We start from the raw sequence: 26,032 nt of genomic DNA on the forward strand, positions 1-26,032 counted from the left end.
GCAGCCTGTGTCTCCAACAGTATGGGCCTGTGTCTCCATCAGTATGAGCCTGTGTCTCCATCAGTATGGGCCTGTGTCTCCATCAGTATGGGCAGCCTGTGTTACCAGGAGGGGAAGTCTGCGTCGTCTCCCATTAAGACACAACACATGTATGGAGCAGGTGATAAAGAGATTATCACTACTCAGTGACTTGGTTAAAAGTACACAAACACGAGCACAGAAATTCACAGAGGGTAGAGGACAGTAGATTAGAGGACAGTAGAGCAGAGGACAGTAAAGGAGAGGACATTAGAGGACAGTAGAGGAGAGGACAGTAGAGGAGAGGACAGTAGAGGAGAGGACAGTAAAGGAGAGGACATTAGATGAGAGGACAGTAGAGGACAGTAGAGGAGAGGACAGAGGACAGTAGAGGACAGTAGAGGAGAGGACAGTAGAGGAGAGGACAGAGAGAGGACAGTAAAGGAGAGGACATTAGAGGAGAGGACAGTAGAGGAGAGAGGACAGTTAGAGGAGAGGATAGAGGACAGTAGAGGAGAGGACAGTAGAGGAGAGGACAGTAGAGGAGGAGAGGACAAGGGAGGACAGTAAAGGAGAGGACATAGAGGACAGTAGAGGAGAGGACAGTAGAGGACAGTAGAGAGGACAGTAAAGGAGAGGACATTAGAGGACAGTAGAGGAGAGGACAGTAGAGGAGAGGACAGTAAAGGAGAAGACATTAGAGGAGAGGACAGTAGAGGACAGGACAGGACATTAGAGGACAGTAGAGAGGACAGTAAAGGGAGGACATTAGATGAGGAGAGGACAGTAGAGGACAGTAGAGGACAGTAGAGGAGAGGACAGTAGAGGAGAGGACAGTAGAGGAGAGGACAGTAGAGGAGAGGACAGTAGAGGAGAGGACAGTAGAGGAGAGGACAGTAGAGGAGAGGACAGTAGAGGAGAGGACAGTAGAGGACAGTAGAGGAGAGGACAGTAAAGGAGAGGACATTAGAGGAGAGGACAGTAGAGGACAGTAGAGGAGAGGACAGTAGAGGAGAGGACAGTAGATGAGAGGACAGTAGAGGAGAGGACAGTAGAGGAGAGGACAGTAGATGAGAGGACAGTAGAGGCAGAGGAGAGTAGAGGACAGTAGAGGAGAGGACAGCAGAGGAGAGTAGAGGACAGTAGAAGAGAGGACAGTAGAGGAGAAGACAGTAGAGTAGAGGAGGGAAGGGAGAGGGATTGAGGAGGATCCAGAGTGGGTTAGTCCAGCGTGGCCACATCCCAGAGGTCTAGGTGTGGGGGGAACTATTGTTTTCTAAAGAGGGGGTAGGAACTGAACTCACCGCTTCCTGCAGCAGTTGCTCCAGTGAGTAGATTCTGGGGCGGTTTCCTCTCTCCCCATCAATAACAATGCTGTAGCTGGAGATTGAGAAAGAGGAGAGAGAGAGAGAGAGAGAGAGAGAGAGAGAGAGAGAGAGAGGAAGAGAAAGGGAGAGAGGAAGAGGAAGGGAGAGAGAGAGAGGAAGAGAGAGATAGAAAGGAATAGAGATAGAGAGAGGAAGAGGGAGGGAGAGGGAGAGAAAGAGAGGGAGAGAGAGAGAGCGAGAGAGGAAGAGCAGAGAGAGAGAGGAAGAGCAGAGAGAGAAAACTATTTTCAGCTGTGTGGGTATTATGCCTGCCTGGTTTCACGTGTCACTGTCCCACTCCTCTGTTCCACTTGCCTGCTGCCGGAGCAGCATTATCGACACTCTTCTACTCAGAGTGAGCTGGGTGAGAGAAGACATGGAGTTATGTAACAGAGAGGAGGAGGAGAGAGAGAGTGAGGAGGAGGAGGAGGAGAGAGAGGGAGGAGGGGGAGGAGGAGAGAGAGGGAGGAGGAGAGAGAGGGATGAGGGGGAGGAGGAGAGAGAGGGAGGAGGAGGAGAGAGAGGGAGGAGGAGGAGGAGGAGAGAGAGGGAGAAAGGAAGAGAGAGAGCTCTGCAGGGGGTGTGTGGACTCCTTCTGGAGTGAGAGGCTAAGATGCCAACACTGAGTCACTCACTGCAGAGAAGACCAACCATGGCTTCCAGCCACTGAGGTAGTAGTGGCTGATACTGTATATACTGTGTGTGCGTGTGTGTGTGTACTCACTAGTGTAAGATGCTCTGGATAAGAGTGTCTGCTAACTGACTGACATGTAGATGTAAAGGTATAGTTACATGTCTGGCAGCTCCAGTGTGTGGACCCGGGCTGCGTAGAGAAGTTCATCCTCCTTGGAGATCAGCACCCTGAGTCCATCTGTCAGCAGCTGTCTGGTCAGGACACAGCTGGGAGCTGCTGGGTAAGGCGTACACAGTCATTTAATGAAAGACAGCACACATCAACAGTGTGAATGGAAGTGCATATTTGTTCCCTCCTATCTTGTGTGTGTGTGTGTGTGTGTGAGTGTATGTGTGTGTGTGTGTGTGTGTGAGTGTGTGTGTGAGTGTGAGTCTGTGTGTGTGTGTGTGTGTGTCTGTGTGTGGTGTGTGTGTGTATGTGTCTGTGTGTGGTGTGTGTGTGTATGTGCATGTGTGTGGTGTGTGTGTGTGTGTGTGTGTGTGTGTGTGTGTGTGTGTGTGTGTGTGTGTGTGTGTGTGTGTGTGTGTGTGTGTGTGTGTGTGTGTGTGTCTGTGTGTGGTGTGTGTGTGTATGTGCCTGTGTGTGTGTGTGTGTGTGTGTGTGTGTGTGTGTGTGTGTGTGTGTGTGTGTGTGTGTGTGTGTGTGTGTGTGTGTGTGTGTGTGTGGTGTGTGTTTAACTATTGCTATGGTAATCAGAAGTCCTCACAAGGATTGTAAAATGAGGAAAATTCAGACAAGTGGGGACATTTTCCGGTCCCCACGAGGAAAAATGCTATTTTAGGCTTAGGGGTTACGTTTAAGGTTAGAATTAAGATGATGGGTTTGGGGTTAAGGTTAAGTTTAGGGTTACAGTTAGGGTTAGTGTTAGATTTAGGGTTAGAGGTTAGGGTTAGATTTAGGGTTAGAGGTTAGGGTTAGATTTAGAGGTTAAATTTAGAGTTAGAGGTTAGGGTTAGAGGTTAGGGTTAGATTTAGGGTTAGAGGTTAGGGTTAGATTTAGGGTTAGAGGTTAGGGTTAGAGGTTAGGGTTAGATTTAGGGTTAGGGAAAATAGGATTTTGGATGGGAATAAATTATTTGGTCCCCACAAGGGTAGTAATACAAAACTGTGTGTGACAGTGTTCCCTCCTCACCTAGTGGATTCCTGGGGTTGTGAGGGTATGATGGGTTACTGTCCTCATCCCCCTCGGAAAAGCTGCTATCATCCTCATCCATCTGAAAGCCCTCGTCCGCCGCCATGCTCTCTAGTAGACGGCTCACTGCACGGCCCTTGGGCTGGGGGGGAGAGAGAGACAGAGAGAGAGAGAGAGAGAGAGAGAGAGAGAGAGAGACAGAGAGAGAGAGAGAGAGAGAGAGAGACAGAGAGAGAGAGAGAGAGAGAGAGAGAGAGAGAGAGAGAGAGAGAGAGAGGAAGTTAGTTAGCATGTAACTCAGAGATTGACACTAAACACTGCTTGTGCAGTATGTCCCCTGGAGGTAGTCATTTTCCCTGACATAGTTTCTTTCTTCCACATAAGAAGGTGCGATCCACACTCCCCCAATCCCCCCATTTCCTGCCCCCCACCCCCCTTCACACAGTTACTCAGCAGAGAGGGAGTGGGATGTGGCCTGGTACTATATCCATGGTGATAGAGCATATACCTTTGAATTCCAGGCTGTCAGATGCTAAATGCTAAATGACATACCGGTACTATGAATGTAGGACCTACCAATGAAAAATCAGATCAGACAAATGAAAGGTTAGAGGTTAGAGGTGAGCAATGAGGGCCGATTGAGTGATTCTGATTACCTGTTTGTTTCGGATCCTCCTCCCCCTGCAAGTGTTGTCGTCACTCTGAGGTGATTGGACACCGCCTGACCAGCAACTTCTCCTCTGTGACATGTGACCAGGAAGAGAGGTGTGAGTGAGTAAATGAGTGTGCGAGTGTGTGTGTGTGCGTGTGAGCATGTGTGCGCTTGTGTGTGTGTGTGGATCTCTGCATGGCTAGTTAGTGCTACAGTATGAATCATCCCAGTGTGAGGAGAGAAAGGCGTCAGGTTGTCATGGTTATGTGAGAGATCGAGATACAGACTGAAGTTGTGTAATTGTCTAAATTCTAAATCTTTCAATATATTCCCTTTTAGATTTAAAAAAAAGGTCTACCTAGAACCTAACAGTTTTTTTGGGCTGTCCCCATAGGAGAACCCTTTGAAGAACCCTTTTTGGTTCCAGATAAAAACCCTTTTGGTTCGAGGTAAAAACCTTTTGGGTTCCATGTAGAACCCCTGTCACAGAGCGTTCTATATGTAACCCCAGAGGGTTCTTCTATGGGGACAGCCAAAGAACCCTTTTGGAACCCTTTTTTTTTTTGGTTAACTTCACATGTTCTAAGAGGTGAAGTTGTGTCATTGTAACTTGGTTCAGTTTTGCATTTTCCCCCACTAATGGCTAAGGGTAGGATTTGGATAAGGGCAGCTGATCCTAGATCTGTACCTAGGCAGTGGTGTAAAGTCGTTTTTTGGGGTATCTGTACTTTACTATTTATATTTTTGACAACTTTTACTTTTACTTCACTACATTCCTAAAGAAAATGATGTATTCTTTACTCCATACATTTTCCCTGACACCCAACACAACTAGTAGCATTTTGAATGTTTATTAGCAGGACAGGAAAATGGTCCAATTCACACACTCATGAAAAGAACATCCCTGGTCATCCCTACTGCCTCTGATCTGGTGGACTCACTAAACACACATGCTTAGTTTGTAAATTATGTCTGAGTATTGGAGTGTGCCCCTGGCTATCCGTACATTTAAAAAACACAAGATTTTCTTAATATTAGGAATTTTGAATGATTTAGACTTTTTCTTTTGATACTTAAATATATATATTAGCAATTCCATTTACTTTTGATACTCAAGTACATTTAAAACAAAATACTTTTGGACTTTTACTCAAGTAGTATTCTACTGGGTGACTTTCACTTTTACTTGAGTCCTTTTCTATTAAGGAGTTTTTCCACCACTGTACCTAGGGGAACCTTCACCTGGATCGATTCCATACATCACATACAAACCACTCAGGTGCATATCAATGACTGAATAATCCTGATCTCTAGGACATACCCTGTAAATAGCTAGCTTTTCGCTGGAGCGACTGGGCAAGACTCTTTAGGAGGGTGGTCAGGTGTCTTTGTGAGACAGAGGTCCTGGGTTAGAGCCTTGGTATGAGCTGAAACAGGAGGGCGGTCAGGTGTCTTTGTGAGACAGAGGTCCTGGGTTAGAGCCTTGGTATGAGCTGAAACAGGAGGGCGGTCAGGTGTCTTTGTGAGACAGAGGTCCTGGGTTAGAGCCTTGGTATGAGCTGAAACAGGAGGGCGGTCAGGTGTCTTTGTGAGACAGAGGTCCTGGGTTAGAGCCTTGGTATGAGCTGAAACAGGTGGGCGGTCAGGTGTCTTTGTGAGACAGAGGTCCTGGGTTAGAGCCTTGGTATGAGCTGAAACAGGAGGGTGGTCAGGTGTCTTTGTGAGACAGAGGTCCTGGGTTAGAGCCTTGGTATGAGCTGAAACAGGAGGGTGGTCAGGTGTCTTTGTGAGACAGAGGTCCTGGGTTAGAGCCTTGGTATGAGCTGAAACAGGAGGGCGGTCAGGTGTCTTTGTGAGACAGAGGTCCTGGGTTAGAGCCTTGGTATGAGCTGAAACAGGAGGGCGGTCAGGTGTCTTTGTGAGACAGAGGTCCTGGGTTAGAGCCTTGGTATGAGCTGAAACAGGTGGGCGGTCAGGTGTCTTTGTGAGACAGAGGTCCTGGGTTAGAGCCTTGGTATGAGCTGAAACAGGAGGGTGGTCAGGTGTCTTTGTGAGACAGAGGTCCTGGGTTAGAGCCTTGGTATGAGCTGAAACAGGAGGGCGGTCAGGTGTCTTTGTGAGACAGAGGTCCTGGGTTAGAGCCTTGGTATGAGCTGAAACAGGAGGGTGGTCAGGTGTCTTTGTGAGACAGAGGTCTTGGGTTAGAGCCTTGGTATGAGCTGAAACAGGAGGGTGGTCAGGTGTCTTTGTGAGACAGAGGTCCTGGGTTAGAGCCTTGGTATGAGCTGAAACAGGTGGGTGGTCAGGTGTCTTTGTGAGACAGAGGTCCTGGGTTAGAGCCTTGGTATGAGCTGAAACAGGAGGGCGGTCAGGTGTCTTTGTGAGACAGAGGTCCTGGGTTAGAGCCTTGGTATGAGCTGAAACAGGAGGGCGGTCAGGTGTCTTTGTGAGACAGAGGTCCTGGGTTAGAGCCTTGGTATGAGCTGAAACAGGAGGGCGGTCAGGTGTCTTTGTGAGACAGAGGTCCTGGGTTAGAGCCTTGGTATGAGCTGAAACAGGAGGGCGGTCAGGTGTCTTTGTGAGACAGAGGTCCTGGGTTAGAGCCTTGGTATGAGCTGAAACAGGAGGGCGGTCAGGTGTCTTTGTGAGACAGAGGTCCTGGGTTAGAGCCTTGGTATGAGCTGAAACAGGAGGGTGGTCAGGTGTCTTTGTGAGACAGAGGTCCTGGGTTAGAGCCTTGGTATGAGCTGAAACAGGAGGGTGGTCAGGTGTCTTTGTGAGACAGAGGTCCTGGGTTAGAGCCTTGGTATGAGCTGAAACAGGAGGGCGAAAAGGTGTCTTTGTGAGACAGAGGTCCTGGGGTTAGAGCCTTGGTATGAGCTGAAACAGGAGGGCTCAGGTGTCTTTTGAGACAGGGTCCTGGGTTCAGCATGGTGAGCTTGAAACAGTGTGGCCAGGTGTCTTTTCAGAGGTCCTGGGTTCACTGGTGGTGGGAGGGTGTCAGGTGTCTTTGTACAGTTAGGGGTCCCTGGGTTAGAGGTTATCTGAAACAGGAGGGCGGTCCTTTTGGGACAGAGGTCCTGGGTTAGAGCCTCATGGTATGACTGGCTGAAACAGGTGCTTGGTTGGCTAGAGAATTAGGGTGGTGTCTTTGTGAGACAGAGGTCCTGGGTTAGATTTGGTATGAGCTGAAACAGGAGGCGGTCAGGTGTCTTTGTGAGAAGAGGTCCTGGGTTAGAACCTTGGTCCTCTGAGCTGAAACAGGAGGGTGGTCAGGATCTTTGTGGACAGAGGTCCTGGGTTAGAGCCTTGGTTGAGCTGAAACAGGAGGGCGGTATTTGGAGACAAGTCCTGTTTAGTAGTAAGCCTACAAACACTCAGTGTGACAGTGTTCCCTCCTGACCTAGTGCATTCCTGGTATGGTTCAAAAGACCTGGGTTCTGAGCTGAAACATCCCCTCGGAAAAGGTGTCTTTGTCAATAAGTTAGAGCCTTAAAAGCCTGAAACGTCAGGCCTGTCTTTGTGAGACAGAGCTCCTGGGTTGGGCTGGTAAGAAACAGGAGAGTGGTCAGGTGTCTTTTGTGAGACAGAGGTCCAGTGGTTAGAGCCTTGGTATGAGCTGAAACAGGAGGGTGGTCAGGTGTATGCTTGTGAGACAACTCAGAGTTGAGAGTAAACTTGTAAACACTTGTGAAACAGGAGTCCCCTGGTCAGGTGTCTTTTGAGACTGACATAGGGTTCTTTCTTCCACAAAGAGGCGGATCAGGTGTCTTTGTGAGACAGATCCCCCTGGGTTAGAGCCCCCCCACCCCCCCTTCAAACAAAGTACTCAGCAGAGGGAGTGGGATGTACAGCCTTGGTATGAGCTATACAGGAGTGGTAGTCAGGTATACCTTTTGAACAGAGGTCCTGGTTAAATGGTAAATGAAACAGGAGGGTGGTCAGGTGTATTTGTGAGACAGAGGTCAATGAAAAAGCCAGATCAGCTGACAAAGGAGGTTAGCGGTCAGGTGGTGAGAATGAGTCCTGGGTTGAGCCTTGATGAGCTGATTAACAGGAAGTCAGGATCTTTGTGAGACTTAGAGCCTGGTATGCACAAGGCGGTCAGGTGTCTTTGTGAGACAGAGGTCCTGGTTAGAGCCTTGGTATGAGCTGAAACAGGAGGGCGGTCAGGTGTCTTTGTGAGACAGAGGTCCTGGGTTATGAGCTGAAACAGGTGGGTGTGTCTTTGTGGACAGAGGTCCTGGTAGACTTGGTATGAGCTGAAACAGGAGGGGCAGTGTCTTTGTGAGACAGAGGTCCTGGGTTAGTGTATGAAGGATTGTGTCTTTGTGAGACAGCAGGTCCTAGTTAGAGTGTATGATCTCCCAGTGTCTTTGTGAGACAGAGACAGAGAAATGTCAGGTGTCTTTGTGAGACAGAGGTCAGAGCCTTATGAGCTGAAACAGACAGGTGTTTTTGGGACTGTCCTGGGTTAGAGCCTTTTCTAAGACAGAGGTCTGGGTTAGAGATTCCCTGAAGTGTAGAACCCCTGGAGGGGTCAGTGTCTTTGTAGACAGAGGTCCTGGGTTAGAGCCTTGTATGAGCTGAAACCCTTTTCTTTGTAGACAACCCCTGGGTTAGAGCCTTGGTATGAGCTGAAACAATGGGTGTTCAGGCTAAGGGTAGCAAGTGTGTCTTTGTAGACAGAGGTCCTGTTAGAGCCTTGGTATGAGCTGAAACAGGAGATCAGGTGTCTTTGTGAGACAGTGGTGTTAGAGTGGTTTGAAACAGGAGGCGGTCAGGTGTCTTTGTGAGACAGAGGTCCACTTTTAGACTTGGTATGACTCTGAAAGAGGAGGGGCGGTCAGGTGTATTTGTGAGACAGAGGCTGGGTTACATTTGTATGAGCTGAAACAACAGGAGTCCTGGTTAGATCAGGTGTCGGTCAGTGTCTTTGTGAGACAGAGGTCCTGGCAGTTAGAGCCTTGGTATGAGCTGAAACATCCCGGTCAGGTGTCTTTTTGACAGAGGTCCTGGGTTAGAGCCTTGGTATGAGCTAAACAGGAGGCGGTCAGGTGGTGAGACAGGTTGGAGTTAGAGCCTTGGTATGAGCTTTAAAAACAGTGTCTTTGTGAGACAGAGGTTGGGTTAGAGCCTTGGTATGAGCTGAAACAGGGGGCAATTCAGGTGTCTTTGTGAGACAAACATCCTGGTTAGATCCAGGTATGAGCTGTCAGGAGGGCGGTCAGGTGTCTTTAAAGACAAGGTCCTGGGTTAGAGCCTTGGTATGAGCAGGTAACAGGAGGGTGGCTAGGTGTCTTTGTGAGACAGAGGTCCTGGGTTAGATATTGGTATGAGTTTTAGGACGGTCAGGTGTCTTTGTGAGACAGGTCCTGGTTAGATTCCTTGGTATGAGCTGAAACAGGACTCAGGTGTCTTTGTGAGACAAGGTCCTGGGTTAGAGCCTTGGTATAGCTGAAACAGGAGGGGCGGTCAGGTGTCTTTGTGAGACAGAGGTCCTGGGTTAGAGCCTTGGTATGAGCTGAAACAGGAGGGCGGTCAGGTGTCTTTGTGAGACAGAGGTCCTGGGTTAGAGCCTTGGTATGAGCTGAAACAGGAGGGCGGTCAGGTGTCTTTGTGAGACAGAGGTCCTGGGTTAGAGCCTTGGTATGAGCTGAAACAGGAGGCGGTCAGGTGTCTTTGTGAGACAGAGGTCCTGGGTTAGAGCCTTGGTATGAGCTGAAACAGGAGGGCGGTCAGGTGTCTTTGTGAGACAGAGGTCCTGGGTTAGAGCCTTGGTATGAGCTGAAACAGGAGGGCGGTCAGGTGTCTTTGTGAGACAGAGGTCCTGGGTTAGAGCCTTGGTATGAGCTGAAACAGGAGGGCGGTCAGGTGTCTTTGTGAGACAGAGGTCCTGGGTTAGAGCCTTGGTATGAGCTGAAACAGGAGGGCGGTCAGGTGTCTTTGTGAGACAGAGGTCCTGGGTTAGAGCCTTGGTATGAGCTGAAACAGGAGGCGGTCAGGTGTCTTTGTGAGACAGAGGTCCTGGGTTAGAGCCTTGGTATGAGCTGAAACAGGAGGGCGGTCAGGTGTCTTTGTGAGACAGAGGTCCTGGGTTAGAGCCTTGGTATGAGCTGAAACAGGAGGGCGGTCAGGTGTCTTTGTGAGACAGAGGTCCTGGGTTAGAGGTATGAGTGAAACAGGAGGGCGGTCAGGTGTCTTTGTGAGACAGTATGAGCTGAAACAGGAGGCGGTCAGGTGTCTTTGTGAGACAGAGGTCCTGGGTTAGAGCCTTGGTATGAGCTGAAACAGGAGGGCGGTCAGGTGTCTTTGTGAGACAGAGGTCCTGGGTTAGAGCCTTGGTATGAGCTGAAACAGGAGGGTGGTCAGGTGTCTTTGTGAGACAGAGGTCCTGGGTTAGAGCCTTGGTATGAGCTGAAACAGGAGGGTGGTCAGGTGTCTTTGTGAGACAGAGGTCCTGGGTTAGAGCCTTGGTATGAGCTGAAACAGGAGGGTGGTCAGGGTCTTTGTCTTTGTGAGACAGAGGTCTTGGGTTAGAGCCTTGGTATGAGCTGAAACAGGAGGGCGGTCAGGTGTCTTTGTGAGACAGTATGAGTGTAGAGAGGGCAGTGGTTAGAGCCTTGGTATGAGCTGAAACAGGAGGGCGGTCAGGTGTCTTTGTGAGACAGAGGTCCTGGGTTAGAGCCTTGGTATGAGCTGAAACAGGAGGGCGGTCAGGTGTCTTTGTGAGACAGAGGTCCTGGGTTAGAGCCTTGGTATGAGCTGAAACAGGAGTGGCGGTCAGGTGTCTTTGTGAGACAGAGGTCCTGGGTTAGAGCCTTGGTATGAGCTGAAACAGGAGGGGGTCAGGTGTCTTTGTGAGACAGGTCCTGGGTTAGAGCCTTGGTATGAGCTGAAACAGGAGGGCGGTCAGGTGTCTTTGTGAGACAGAGGTCCTGGTTAGAGCCAGGTATGAGCTGAAACAGGAGGGCGGTCAGTGGTAGAAACAGGATGTCAGTGTGTGAGCAGGGGTTAGAGCCTTGGTATGAGCCTGGAAGGGTCCAGGTGGCGGTCAGGTGTCTTTGTGAGACAGAGGTCCTGTGGTTAGAGCCTTGGTATGAGCTGAAACAGGAGGGTGGTCAGTGGTGAGACAGAGGTCCTGGGTTAGAGCCTTGGTATGAGCTGAAACAGGAGGGCGGTCAGGTGTCTTGGTGAGACTTAGGTATGAGTGGAGGGGGCAGTGTCTTTGTGAGACAGAGGTCCTGAGGTTCAAGTATGAAGCTATACTAGACTGTGGTCCATGTCTTTGTGAGACAGAGGTCAGTTATGAGCCTTGGTATGAGCTGACAACAGGAGGGTGGTCAGGTGTCTTTGTGGCAACAGGTATGAGTTAGGGGTCAGCCACCAGGTATGAGCTGTAGGAACAGTGTCTTTTTGTGAGACAGAGGTTGTAGAGGGCAGTGGTAGACAGGTATGAGAAAACAGGATGGTAGTGTCTTTAGACAGGTATGAGTGTAGAGGGGCAGTGGTAGACAGGTCAGGTGTCTTTGTGAGACAGAGGTCCTGGGTTAGAGCCTTGGTATGAGCTGAAACAGTGGTGGTCAGGTGTCTTTGTGAGACAGGGGCAGTGGTAGACAGGTATGAGTGAAACAGGTGGGTGGAGGGCAGTGGACAGAGGTCCTGGGTTAGAGCCTTGGTATGAGCTGAAACAGGTAGGGCGGTCAGGTGTCTTTGTGAGACAGAGGTCCTGGGTTAGAGGGGGCAGTGGTAGACAGGTCATGTGTGTGAGACAGGGGCAGTGGTAGACAGGTATGAGTGTAGAGGGGCAGTGGTAGACAGGTAGAGTGTAGAGGGGCAGTGGTAGACAGGTATGAGTGTAGAGGGGCAGTGTAGACAGGAGGCAGGTAGGTGCAGTGTGAGACAGAGGGGCAGTGGTAGACAGGTATGAGTGTAGAGGGGCAGTGGTAGACAGGTATGAGTGTAGAGCTGGGCAGTGGTAGACAGGTGAGTGTAGAGGGGCAGTAGACTAGGTATGAGTGTCAGATGGGGCAGTGGCCCTCTTCAGGTACTGGTGTAGAGGGGCAGTGGTAGACAGGTATGAGTGTAGAGGGGCAGTGGTAGACAGGTATGAGTGTAGAGGGGCAGTGGTAGACAGGTATAAGTGTGAGCTGCAGTGGTAGACAGGAGTGTAGGGGGCAGTGGTAGACAGGTCTGAGTGTAGAGGGGCAGTGGGACAGGTATGGTTAGACAGTTTAGTAATATGCAGTGTAGAGGGCAGTGGTAGACAGGTATGAGTGTCCAATTAGTGGCAGTGTAAGACAGGTATGAGTGTAGAGGGGCAGTGGTAGACAGGTAGTGTAGAAGTTCTGGTAGACAGAGAGTGTAGAGGAGGCAGTGGTAGACAGGTATGAGTGTAGAGGGCAGTGGTAGACAGGTATGAGTGTAGGGAATTATGGTGGGTCAATAACATGTATCTGAGTGTTATATACCCAGTGGTAGACAGGTATGAGTGTAGAGGGGCAGTGGTAGACAGGTATGAGTGTAGAGGGGCAGTGGTAGACAGGTATGAGTGTAGAGGGGCAGTGGTAGACAGGTATGAGTGTAGAGGGGCAGTGGTAGACAGGTATGAGTGTAGAGGGGCAGTGGTAGACAGGTATGAGTGTAGAGGGGCAGTGGTAGACAGGTATGAGTGTAGAGGGGCAGTGGTAGACAGGTATGAGTGTAGAGTGGGCAGTGTGTAGACAGGTATGAGTGTAGAGGGCAGTGGTAGACAGGTATGAGTGTAGAGGGGCAGTGGTAGACAGGTATGAGTGTAGAGGGGCAGTGGTAGACAGGTATGAGTGTAGAGGGGCAGTGGTAGACAGGTATGAGTGTAGAGGGGCAGTGGTAGACAGGTATGAGTGTAGAGGGGCAGTGGTAGACAGGTATGAGTGTAGAGGGGCAGTGGTAGACAGGTATGAGTGTAGAGGGGCAGTGGTAGACAGGTATGAGTGTAGAGGGAGTGGGCAGTGGTAGACAGGTATGAGTGTAGAGGGGCAGTGGTAGACAGGTATGAGTGTAGAGGGGCAGTGGTAGACAGGTATGAGTGTAGAGGGGCAGTGGTAGACAGGTATGAGTGTAGAGGGGCAGTGGTAGACAGGTATGAGTGTAGAGGGGCAGTGGTAGACAGGTATGAGTGTAGAGGGGCAGTGGTAGACAGGTATGAGTGTAGAGGGGCAGTGGTAGACAGGTATGAGTGTAGAGGGGCAGTGGTAGACAGGTATGAGTGTAGAGGGGCAGTGGTAGACAGGTATGAGTGTAGAGGGGCAGTGGTAGACAGGTATGAGTGTAGAGGGGCAGTGGTAGACAGGTATGAGTGTAGAGGGGCAGTGGTAGACAGGTATGAGTGTAGAGGGGCAGTGGTAGACAGGTATGAGTGTAGAGGGGCAGTGGTAGACAGGTATGAGTGTAGAGGGCAGTGGTAGACAGGTATGAGTGTAGAGGGCAGTGGTAGACAGGTATGAGTGTAGAGGGGCAGTGGTAGACAGGTATGAGTGTAGAGGGCAGTGGTAGACAGGTATGAGTGTAGAGGGGCAGTGGTAGACAGGTATGAGTGTAGAGGGGCAGTGGTAGACAGGTATGAGTGTAGAGGGGCAGTGGTAGACAGGTATGAGTGTAGAGGGGCAGTGGTAGACAGGTATGAGTGTAGAGGGGCAGTGGTAGACAGGTATGAGTGTAGAGGGGCAGTGGTAGACAGGTATGAGTGTAGAGGGGCAGTGGTAGACAGGTATGAGTGTAGAGGGCAGTGGTAGACAGGTATGAGTGTAGAGGGGCAGTGGTAGACAGGTATGAGTGTAGAGGGGCAGTGGTAGACAGGTATGAGTGTAGAGGGCAGTGGTAGACAGGTATGAGTGTAGAGGGGCAGTGGTAGACAGGTATGAGTGTAGAGGGCAGTGGTAGACAGGTATGAGTGTAGAGGGGCAGTGGTAGACAGGTATGAGTGTAGAGGGCAGTGGTAGACAGGTATGAGTGTAGAGGGGCAGTGGTAGACAGGTATGAGTGTAGAGGGGCAGTGGTAGACAGGTATGAGTGTAGAGGGCAGTGGTAGACAGGTATGAGTGTAGAGGGGCAGTGGTAGACAGGTATGAGTGTAGAGGGGCAGTGGTAGACAGGTATGAGTGTAGAGGGGCAGTGGTAGACAGGTATGAGTGTAGAGGGGCAGTGGTAGACAGGTATGAGTGTAGAGGGGCAGTGGTAGACAGGTATGAGTGTAGAGGGGCAGTGGTAGACAGGTATGAGTGTAGAGGGGCAGTGGTAGACAGGTATGAGTGTAGAGGGCAGTGGTAGACAGGTATGAGTGTAGAGGGCAGTGGTAGACAGGTATGAGTGTAGAGGGGCAGGGTAGCAGTGGTAGACAGGTATGAGTGTAGAGGGCAGTGGTAGACAGGTATGAGTGTAGAGGGGCAGTGGTAGACAGGTATGAGTGTAGAGGGCAGTGGTAGACAGGTATGAGTGTAGAGGGGCAGTGGTAGACAGGTATGAGTGTAGAGGGGCAGTGGTAGACAGGTATGAGTGTAGAGGGGCAGTGGTAGACAGGTATGAGTGTAGAGGGGCAGTGGTAGACAGGTATGAGTGTAGAGGGGCAGTGGTAGACAGGTATGAGTGTAGAGGGCAGTGGTAGACAGGTATGAGTGTAGAGGGCAGTGGTAGACAGGTATGAGTGTAGAGGGGCAGTGGTAGACAGGTATGAGTGTAGAGGGGCAGTGGTAGACAGGTATGAGTGTAGAGGGGCAGTGGTAGACAGGTATGAGTGTAGAGGGGCAGTGGTAGACAGGTATGAGTGTAGAGGGGCAGTGGTAGACAGGTATGAGTGTAGAGGGGCAGTGGTAGACAGGTATGAGTGTAGAGGGGCAGTGGTAGACAGGTATGAGTGTAGAGGGGCAGTGGTAGACAGGTATGAGTGTAGAGGGCAGTGGTAGACAGGTATGAGTGTAGAGGGGCAGTGGTAGACAGGTATGAGTGTGAGTGAGAGGGGCAGTGGTAGACAGGTATGAGTGTAGAGGGGCAGTGGTAGACAGGTATGAGTGTAGAGGGCAGTGGTAGACAGGTATGAGTGTAGAGGGGCAGTGGTAGACAGGTATCAGTGTAGAGGGCAGTGGTAGACAGGTATGAGTGTAGAGGGCAGTGGTAGACAGGTATGCAGTGTAGAGTGGGGGCAGTGGTAGACAGGTATGAGTGTAGAGGGGCAGTGGTAGACAGGTATGAGTGTAGAGGGGCAGTGGTAGACAGGTATGAGTGTAGAGGGCAGTGGTAGACAGGTATGAGTGTAGAGGGCAGTGGTAGACAGGTATGAGTGTAGAGGGCAGTGGTAGACAGGTATGAGTGTAGAGGGGCAGTGGTAGACAGGTATAGACAGGTATGAGTGTAGAGGGGGGGCAGTGTGTAGACAGGTATGAGTGTAGAGGGGCAGTGGTAGACAGGTATGAGTGTAGAGGGGCAGTGGTAGACAGGTATGAGTGTAGAGGGGCAGTGGTAGACAGGTATCAGTGTAGAGGGGCAGTGGTAGACAGGTATGCAGTGTAGAGGGGCAGTGGTAGACAGGTATGAGTGTAGAGGGGCAGTGGTAGACAGGTATGCAGTGTATGAGTGAGGGGCAGTGGTAGACAGGTATGAGTGTAGAGGGGCAGTGGTAGACAGGTATGAGTGTAGAGGGGGCAGTGGTAGACAGGTATGAGTGTAGAGGGGCAGTGGTAGACAGGTATCAGTGTAGAGGGGCAGTGGTAGACAGGTATGAGTGTAGAGGGCAGTGGTAGACAGGTATGAGTGTAGAGGGGCAGTGGTAGACAGGTATGAGTGTAGAGGGCAGTGGTAGACAGGTATGAGTGTAGAGGGCAGTGGTAGACAGGTATGAGTGTAGAGGGCAGTGGTAGACAGGTATGAGTGTAGAGGGGCAGTGGTAGACAGGTATGAGTGTAGAGGGGCAGTGGTAGACAGGTATGAGTGTAGAGGGGCAGTGGTAGACAGGTATGAGTGTAGAGGGGCAGTGGTAGACAGGTATGAGTGTAGAGGGCAGTGGTAGACAGGTATGAGTGTAGAGGGGCAGTGGTAGACAGGTATGAGTGTAGAGGGGGCAGTGGTAGACAGGTATGAGTGTAGAGGGGCAGTGGTAGACAGGTATGAGTGTAGAGGGAGTGGTAGGGCAGTGGTAGACAGGTATCAGTGTAGAGGGCAGTGGTAGACAGGTATCAGTGTAGAGGGGCAGTGGTAGACAGGTATGAGTGTAGAGGGGCAGTGGTAGACAGGTATGAGTGTAGAGGGGCAGTGGTAGACAGGTATGAGTGTAGAGGGCAGTGGTAGACAGGTATGAGTGTAGAGGGGGCAGTGGTAGACAGGTATGAGTGTAGGGGGCAGTGGTAGACAGGTATGAGTGTAGAGGGGCAGTGGTAGACAGGTATGAGTGTAGAGGGCAGTGGTAGACAGGTATGAGTGTAGAGGGGCAGTGGTAGACAGGTATGAGTGTAGAGGGGCAGTGGTAGACAGGTATGAGTGTAGAGGGCAGTGGTAGACAGGTATGAGTGTAGAGGGCAGTGGTAGACAGGTATGAGTGTAGAGGGCAGTGGTAGACAGGTATGAGTGTAGAGGGCAGTGGTAGACAGGTATGAGTGTAGAGGGGCAGTGGTAGACAGGTATGAGTGTAGAGGGCAGTGGTAGACAGGTATGAGTGTAGAGGGCAGTGGTAGACAGGTATGAGTGTAGAGGGGCAGTGGTAGACAGGTATGAGTGTAGAGGGGCAGTGGTAGACAGGTATGAGTGTAGAGGGGCAGTGGTAGACAGGTATGAGTGTAGAGGGGCAGTGGTAGACAGGTATCAGTGTAGAGGGGCAGTGGTAGACAGGTATGAGTGTAGAGGGGCAGTGGTAGACAGGTATGAGTGTAGAGGGCAGTGGTAGACAGGTATGAGTGTAGAGGGGCAGTGGTAGACAGGTATGAGTGTAGAGGGGCAGTGGTAGACAGGTATGAGTGTAGAGGGGCAGTGGTAGACAGGTATGAGTGTAGAGGGGCAGTGGTAGACAGGTATGAGTGTAGAGGGGGCAGTGGTAGACAGGTATGAGTGTAGAGTGGGCAGTGAGTGTAGGCAGTGGTATGAGTGTAGAGGGGCAGTGGTAGACAGGTATGAGTGTAGAGGGCAGTGGTAGACAGGTATGAGTGTGTAGAGGGCAGTGGTAGACAGGTATGAGTGTAGAGGGCAGTGGTAGACAGGTATGAGTGTAGAGGGGCAGTGGTAGACAGGTATGAGTGTAGAGGGGCAGTGGTAGACAGGTATGAGTGTAGAGGGGCAGTGGTAGACAGGTATGAGTGTAGAGGGGGCAGTGGTAGACAGGTATGAGTGTAGAGGGGCAGTGGTAGACAGGTATCAGTGTAGAGGGGCAGTGGTAGACAGGTATGAGTGTAGAGGGCAGTGGTAGACAGGTATGAGTGTAGAGGGCAGTGGTAGACAGGTATGAGTGTAGAGGGGCAGTGGTAGACAGGTATGAGTGTAGAGGGGCAGTGGTAGACAGGTATGAGTGTAGAGGGGCAGTGGTAGACAGGTATGAGTGTAGAGGGGCAGTGGTAGACAGGTATGAGTGTAGAGGGCAGTGGTAGACAGGTATGAGTGTAGAGGGGCAGTGGTAGACAGGTATGAGTGTAGAGGGGCAGTGGTAGACAGGTATGAGTGTAGAGGGGCAGTGGTAGACAGGTATGAGTGTAGAGGGCAGTGGTAGACAGGTATGAGTGTAGGGGCAGTGGTAGACAGGTATGAGTGTAGAGGGCAGTGGTAGACAGGTATGAGTGTAGAGGGGCAGTGGTAGACAGGTATGAGTGTAGAGGGGCAGTGGTAGACAGGTATGAGTGTAGAGGGGCAGTGGTAGACAGGTATGAGTGTAGAGGGGCAGTGGTAGACAGGTATGAGTGTAGAGGGCAGTGGTAGACAGGTATGAGTGTAGAGGGGCAGTGGTAGACAGGTATGAGTGTAGAGGGGCAGTGGTAGACAGGTATGAGTGTAGAGGGGCAGTGGTAGACAGGTATGAGTGTAGAGGGGCAGTGGTAGACAGGTATGAGTGTAGAGGGGCAGTGGTAGACAGGTATGAGTGTAGAGGGGCAGTGGTAGACAGGTATGAGTGTAGAGGGCAGTGGTAGACAGGTATGAGTGTAGAGGGCAGTGGTAGACAGGTATGAGTGTAGAGGGGCAGTGGTAGACAGGTATGAGTGTAGAGGGCAGTGGTAGACAGGTATGAGTGTAGAGGGGCAGTGGTAGACAGGTATGAGTGTAGAAGAGTGGTAGACAGGTATGAGTGTAGAGGGGCAGTGGTAGACAGGTATGAGTGTAGAGGGCAGTGGTAGACAGGTATGAGTGTAGAGGGCAGTGGTAGACAGGTATGAGTGTAGAGGGGGCAGTGGTAGACAGGTATGAGTGTAGAGGGCAGTGGTAGACAGGTATGAGTGTAGAGGGGCAGTGGTAGACAGGTATGAGTGTAGAGGGGCAGTGGTAGACAGGTACAGTGTAGAGGGGCAGTGGTAGACAGGTATCAGTGTAGAGGGGCAGTGGTAGACAGGTATGAGTGTAGAGGGCAGTGGTAGACAGGTATGAGTGTAGAGGGGCAGTGGTAGACAGGTATGAGTGTAGGGGGCAGTGGTAGACAGGTATGAGTGTAGAGGGGCAGTGGTAGACAGGTATGAGTGTAGAGGGGCAGTGGTAGACAGGTATGAGTGTAGAGGGCAGTGGTAGACAGGTATGAGTGTAGAGGGGCAGTGGTAGACAGGTATGAGTGTAGAGGGGGCAGTGGTAGACAGGTATGAGTGTAGAGGGGCAGTGGTAGACAGGTATGAGTGTAGAGGGGCAGTGGTAGACAGGTATGAGTGTAGAGGGCAGTGGTAGACAGGTATCAGTGTAGAGGGGCAGTGGTAGACAGGTATGAGTGTAGAGGGGCAGTGGTAGACAGGTATGAGTGTAGAGGGGCAGTGGTAGACAGGTATGAGTGTAGAGGGGCAGTGGTAGACAGGTATGAGTGTAGAGGGGCAGTGGTAGACAGGTATGAGTGTAGAGGGGCAGTGGTAGACAGGTATGAGTGTAGAGGGGCAGTGGTAGACAGGTATGAGTGTAGAGGGGGCAGTGGTAGACAGGTATGAGTGTAGAAGGGGCAGTGGTAGACAGGTATGAGTGTAGAGGGGCAGTGGTAGACAGGTATGAGTGTAGAGGGCAGTGGTAGACAGGTATCAGTGTAGAGGGGCAGTGGTAGACAGGTATGAGTGTAGAGGGGCAGTGGTAGACAGGTATCAGTGTAGAGGGGCAGTGGTAGACAGGTATGAGTGTAGAGGGGCAGTGGTAGACAGGTATCAGTGTAGAGGGGGCAGTGGTAGACAGGTATGAGTGTAGAGGGGCAGTGGTAGACAGGTATGAGTGTAGAGGGGCAGTGGTAGACAGGTATGAGTGTAGAGGGGCAGTGGTAGACAGGTATGAGTGTAGAGGGGCAGTGGTAGACAGGTATGAGTGTAGAGGGCAGTGGTAGACAGGTATGAGTGTAGAGGGCAGTGGTAGACAGGTATGAGTGTAGAGGGGCAGTGGTAGACAGGTATGAGTGTAGAGGGGCAGTGGTAGACAGGTATGAGTGTAGAGGGGCAGTGGTAGACAGGTATGAGTGTAGAGGGGCAGTGGTAGACAGGTATGAGTGTAGAGGGGCAGTGGTAGACAGGTATGAGTGTAGAGGGGCAGTGGTAGACAGGTATGAGTGTAGAGGGGCAGTGGTAGACAGGTATGAGTGTAGAGGGGCAGTGGTAGACAGGTATGAGTGTAGAGGGGGCAGTGGTAGACAGGTATGAGTGTAGAGGGCAGTGGTAGACAGGTATGAGTGTAGAGGGGCAGTGGTAGACAGGTATGAGTGTAGAGGGGCAGTGGTAGACAGGTATGAGTGTAGAGGGGCAGTGGTAGACAGGTATGAGTGTAGAGGGGCAGTGGTAGACAGGTATGAGTGTAGAGGGGCAGTGGTAGACAGGTATGAGTGTAGAGGGGCAGTGGTAGACAGGTATGAGTGTAGAGGGGGCAGTGGTAGACAGGTATGAGTGTAGAGGGGCAGTGGTAGACAGGTATGAGTGTAGAGGGGCAGTGGTAGACAGGTATGAGTGTAGAGGGCAGTGGTAGACAGGTATGCAGTGTAGAGGGGCAGTGGTAGACAGGTATGAGTGTAGAGGGCAGTGGTAGACAGGTATGAGTGTAGAGGGGCAGTGGTAGACAGGTATGAGTGTAGAGGGCAGTGGTAGACAGGTATGAGTGTAGAGGGGCAGTGGTAGACAGGTATGAGTGTAGAGGGGCAGTGGTAGACAGGTATGAGTGTAGAGGGGCAGTGGTAGACAGGTATGAGTGTAGAGGGGCAGTGGTAGACAGGTATGAGTGTAGAGGGCAGTGGTAGACAGGTATGAGTGTAGAGGGCAGTGGTAGACAGGTATCAGTACAGAGGGGCAGTGGTAGACAGGTATGAGTGTAGAGAGGGCAGTGGTAGACAGGTATGAGTGTAGAGGGGCAGTGGTAGACAGGTATGAGTGTAGGGGGCAGTGGTAGACAGGTATGAGTGTAGAGGGCAGTGGTAGACAGGTATGAGTGTAGAGGGGCAGTGGTAGACAGGTATGAGTGTAGAGGGCAGTGGTAGACAGGTATGAGTGTAGAGGGGCAGTGGTAGACAGGTATGAGTGTAGAGGGGCAGTGGTAGACAGGTATGAGTGTAGAGGGGCAGTGGTAGACAGGTATGAGTGTAGAGGGCAGTGGTAGACAGGTATGAGTGTAGAGGGGCAGTGGTAGACAGGTATGAGTGTAGAGGGCAGTGGTAGACAGGTATGAGTGTAGAGGGGGCAGTGGTAGACAGGTATGAGTGTAGAGGGGCAGTGGTAGACAGGTATGAGTGTAGAGGGGCAGTGGTAGACAGGTATGGTGTAGAGGGGCAGTGGTAGACAGGTATGAGTGTAGAGGGCAGTGGTAGACAGGTATGAGTGTAGAGGGGCAGTGGTAGACAGGTATGAGTGTAGAGGGGCAGTGGTAGACAGGTATGAGTGTAGAGGGGCAGTGGTAGACAGGTATGAGTGTAGAGAGGGCAGTGGTAGACAGGTATGAGTGTAGAGGGGCAGTGGTAGACAGGTATGAGTGTAGAGGGGCAGTGGTAGACAGGTATGAGTGTAGAGGGGCAGTGGTAGACAGGTATGAGTGTAGAGGGGCAGTGGTAGACAGGTATGAGTGTAGAGGGCAGTGGTAGACAGGTATGAGTGTAGAGGGCAGTGGTAGACAGGTATGAGTGTAGAGGGGCAGTGGTAGACAGGTATGAGTGTAGAGGGGCAGTGGTAGACAGGTATGAGTGTAGAGGGGCAGTGGTAGACAGGTATGAGTGTAGAAGGGCAGTGGTAGACAGGTATGAGTGTAGAGGGGCAGTGGTAGACAGGTATGAGTGTAGAGGGGCAGTGGTAGACAGGTATGAGTGTAGAGGGGCAGTGGTAGACAGGTATGAGTGTAGAGGGGCAGTGGTAGACAGGTATGAGTGTAGAGGGGCAGTGGTAGACAGGTATGAGTGTAGAGGGCAGTGGTAGACAGGTATGAGTGTAGAGGGGGCAGTGGTAGACAGGTATGAGTGTAGAGGGGCAGTGGTAGACAGGTATGAGTGTAGAGGGGCAGTGGTTCAGGTATGAGTGTAGAGGGGCAGTGGTAGACAGGTATGAGTGTAGAGGGCAGTGGTAGACAGGTACGAGTGTAGAGGGGCAGTGGTAGACAGGTATGAGTGTAGAGGGGCAGTGGTAGACAGGTATGAGTGTAGAGGGGCAGTGGTAGACAGGTATGGTGTATAGGGCAGTGGTAGACAGGTATGAGTGGTAGAGGCAGTGGTAGACAGGTATGAGTGTAGAGGGGGCAGTGGTAGACACCTGAGTGTAGAGGGCAGTGGTAACAGGTATGAGTGTAGAGGGCAGTAGTAGACAGGTATAGTGTAGAGGGGCAGTAGTAGACAGGTATGAGTGTAGAGGGGCAGTGGTAGACAGGTATGAGTGTAGAGGGGCAGTGGTAGACAGGTATGAGTGTAGAGGGGGCAGTGGTAGACAGGTATGAGTGTAGAGGGGCAGTGGTAGACAGGTATGAGTGTAGAAGGGCAGTGGTAGACAGGTATGAGTGTAGAAGGGCAGTGGTAGACAGGTATGAGTGTAGAGGGGCAGTGGTAGACAGGTATGAGTGTAGAGGGGCAGTGGTAGACAGGTATGAGTGTAGAGGGCAGTGGTAGACAGGTATGGTGTAGAGGGGCAGTGGTAGACAGGTATGAGTGTAGAGGGGCAGTGGTAGACAGGTATGAGTGTAGAGGGGCAGTGGTAGACGTATGCAGTGTAGAGGGGCAGTGGTAGACAGGTATGAGTGTAGAGGGCAGTGGTAGACAGGTATTAGGTGTAGAGGGCAGTGGTAGACAGGTATGAGTGTAGAGGGCAGTGGTAGACAGGTATGAGTGTAGAGGGGCAGTGGTAGACAGGTATGAGTGTAGAGGGCAGTGGTAGACAGGTATGAGTGTAGAGGGCAGTGGTAGACAGGTATGTAGTGTAAGAGGGCAGTGGTAGACAGGTATGAGTGTAGAGGGGCAGTGGTAGACAGGTATGAGTGTAGAGGGGGCAGTGGTAGACAGGTATGAGTGTAGAGGGCAGTGGTAGACAGGTATGAGTGTAGAGGGCAGTGGTAGACAGGTATGAGTCAGAGGGGCAGTGGTAGACAGGTATGAGTGCAGAGGGGCAGTGGTAGACAGGTATGAGTGTAGAGGGGCAGTGGTAGACAGGTATGAGTGCATAAGGGGGCAGTGGTAGACAGGTATGAGTGTAGAGGGGCAGTGGTGACAGGTATGGTGTGGGGGCAGTCTAGGGGGCAGTGGTAGACAGGTATGAGTGTAGAGGGCAGTGGTAGACAGGTATGAGTGTAGAGGGGCAGTGGTAGACAGGTATGAGTGTAGAGGGGCAGTAGTAGACAGGTATGAGTGTAGAGGGGCAGTGGTAGACAGGTATGAGTGAGAGGGGCAGTGGTAGACAGGTATGAGTGTAGAGGGGCAGTGGTAGACAGGTATGAGTGTAGAGGGCAGTGGTAGACAGGTATGAGTGTAGAGCAGTGGTAGACAGGTATGAGTGTAGAGGGCAGTGGTAGACAGGTATCAGTGTCAGAGGGCACTCACAGGTATGAGTGTAGAGGGGCAGTGGTAGACAGGTATGAGTGTAGAGCGGCAGTGGTAGACAGGTATGAGTGTAGAGGGGCAGTGGTAGACAGGTACGAGTGTAGAGGGGCAGTGGTAGACAGGTATGAGTGTAGAGGGGCAGTGGTAGACAGATATGAGTGTAGAGGGGCAGTGGTAGACAGGTACGAGTGTAGACAGTCAGTGATAGGGGAGTCAATGTGCTCTCTGAATTTGTAAGGTAGGAACTAAACATTGATGTGGTACTGAATAACAGACAGTGTATATTATCAGTCCTGAACCAGTGTTCCTTTCTCTTTTCTCTCAATCAGGAATTAGAGAAGATGTTAGACCAGTAACGACCCCACAGACTAAAACAAAACAGATGCTTCTCCTGGAGATGATTATAATTATATATTATATAATTATATATATATTTGAGGGGATATAGATGTGTATAGTACCATGTACACCTTGTGAGCATCAGTACTTGTGTATGACAAATATTTAGTAAACATGTCAAAGCTGACCAATGTTATTGAGATTCTTAATTTTGGTGACAGAAATTAAGTAGCGTAAAACACACACACACACACACACACACACACACACACACACACACACACACACACACACACACACACACCAGGCCTGTCTTCTTACCGTAAAGTTCCTGCCTCTCTTTTTGTTCGGGCTTTCTGATTGGCCTCCAGCTTGACTGACAGACGAGGGGATGGACCAGTCACAGTGGAGCATGAAGAGACGTCTCGGGAGGGTTGTGCTTTGATGTCTTGTCCTTCGTCACTGTCATAACTTCCTTCCTCTTCTTCGTCTTCTAAAGAGAGAAAAACATACATAGTACTGTGTCTAAATCCAGCCTATCCACTTCCTCTAACAGACTTCCTGTGCTTATCATTAGAAAGCATTTAGAGGCTTGTATTTCCCCAAAACTGGTTTTCTACATTCTAACATTTAGCAATTACCTCATTATCTTGTTGTCTTCCTGGAGGAACACAAATAACAATTCATAATGATGAGATACCAGGATCTTCTGAATGTTGTTCTCTGGGGCTGGGACCTGAAGTGTGTCTGGAGTACTGAGCTCTGACTGATTGTGTGTGTGTGGGTTTGAATGAATATGCTGGCTCGCTGCGTGTGTATGTGTGGGTGCTCTTGTGTTGAGTGCACGTGGTGTGTGTGTGTCTCTGTAGCCTGTAACTGCTCTGTGGTCCAGCCTCCTTGTCTCCATGGCCTGTCAGATCCACTCACAGGCAGCTGTGGCCTAGCTTCTTACACACACACACACACACACACACACACACACACACACACACACACACACACACGCACACACACACGCACACACACACACACACGAGCAGAGGTGTCGGGTGTCCGCGCGCTGCCGACCCCACTTGTCATTTACGAGGCGTTCATCAACACGTTCTCACTCACCTCTGAACACTGACAGGGATCACTTTCAGATGAATTAACAAATTAACAAAACTCACACGAGGGCTCGAGTGGCAGCCTTCTGCATGTGTGTGTGTGTGTGTGTTTTATTCCCTAACTTGTGTATTGAGCGCATGGGACAATGTGATATGACTGTAAATGCATCCTGTGCTCTATAGAAGTAGTTGACTAATGAAGAAGGTTGTTTACAAGCTTGATGACAGGTCAGATGTGCCTTCCACACCTAGTGAAGGGTACAGTTTGCTGAGTGAAGGGTACAGTGTACTGAGTGAAGGGTACTGTGTACTGAGTGAAGGGTACAGTGTACTGAGTGAAGGGTACTGTGTGCTGATTGAAAGGTACTGTGAGCTGAGTGAAGGGTACTGTGTACTGAGTGGAGGGTACTGTGTACTGAGTGAAGGGTGCAGTGTGCTGAGTGAAGGGTACTGTGTACTGAGTGGAGGGTACTGTGTACTGAGTGAAGGGTACTGTGTACTGAGTGAAGGGTACAGTGTGCTGAGTGAAGGGCTGTGCTGAGTGAAGGGTACTGTGTACTGAGTGGAGGGTACAGTGTGCTGAGTGAAGGGTACAGTGTGCTGAGTGGAGGGTACTGTGTACTGAGTGGAGGGTACTGTGTACTGAGTGAAGGGTGCAGTGTGCTGAGTGAAGGGTACTGTGTACTGAGTGGAGGGTACTGTGTACTGAGTGAAGGGTACAGTGTGCTGAGTGGAGGGTACTGTGTACTGAGTGAAGGGTGCAGTGTGTACTGAGTGGAGGGTACTGTGTACTGAGTGAAGGGTGCAGTGTGCTGAGTGAAGGGTGCAGTGTGCACTGAGTGAAGGGTACTGTGTACTGAGTGAAGGGTACTGTGTACTGAGTGAAGGGTACTGTGTACTGAGTGAAGGGTGCAGTGTGCTGAGTGGAGGGTACTGTGTGCTGAGTGAAGGGTACTGTGTACTGAGTGGAGGGTACTGTGTACTGAGTGAAGGGTACAGTGTGCTGAGTGAAGGGGTACTGTGTACTGAGTGAAGGGTGCAGTGTACTGAGTGAAGGGTACAGTGTACTGAGTGAAGGGTACTGTGCTGAGTGAAGGTACAGTGTGCTGAGTGAAGGTACTGTGTACTGAGTGAAGGTGCAGTGTGCTGAGTGAAGGTGCAGTGTGCTGAGTGAAGGGTACTGTGTGCTGAGTGGAGGGTACAGTGTGCTGAGTGAAGGGTACAGTGTGCTGAGTGAAGGTACTGTGTGCCGAGTGAAGGGTACTGTGTACTGAGTGAAGGGTACAGTGTACTGAGTGAAGGTACTGTGTACTGAGTGAAGGGTACTGTGTGCTGAGTGAAGGGTACAGTGTGATGAGTGAAGGGTACAGTGTGCTGAGTGAAGGTACAGTGTGCTGAGTGAAGTGTACAGTGTGACTGAGTGAAGGGTACAGTGTGCTGAGTGAAGTGTACAGTGTACTGAGTGAAGGGTACAGTGTGCTGAGTGGAGGGTACAGTGTGCTGAGTGAAGGGTACAGTGTGTACTGAGTGAAGGGTACAGTGTGCTGAGTGAA

The 26,032-nt window shown here is 50.9% G+C and overlaps 1 protein-coding gene across 1 annotated transcript in view; it reads right to left on the reverse strand.

Moving 5' to 3' along the window:
* LOC115124308 (BAH and coiled-coil domain-containing protein 1) overlaps positions 1–26,032 on the reverse strand; it is a 182,120-nt gene that overhangs the window by 18,639 nt on the left and 137,449 nt on the right. Inside the window, 4 exon segments of the mRNA XM_065010965.1 lie at positions 1,323–1,398; positions 2,178–2,295; positions 3,212–3,353; positions 3,868–4,062. Coding sequence (XP_064867037.1) covers positions 1,323–1,398; positions 2,178–2,295; positions 3,212–3,353; positions 3,868–4,062 — 531 coding nt within the window.

This window comes from Oncorhynchus nerka, linkage group LG26 (assembly GCF_034236695.1).
Source record: "Oncorhynchus nerka isolate Pitt River linkage group LG26, Oner_Uvic_2.0, whole genome shotgun sequence".
NCBI classification, from domain to species: domain Eukaryota; kingdom Metazoa; phylum Chordata; class Actinopteri; order Salmoniformes; family Salmonidae; genus Oncorhynchus; species Oncorhynchus nerka.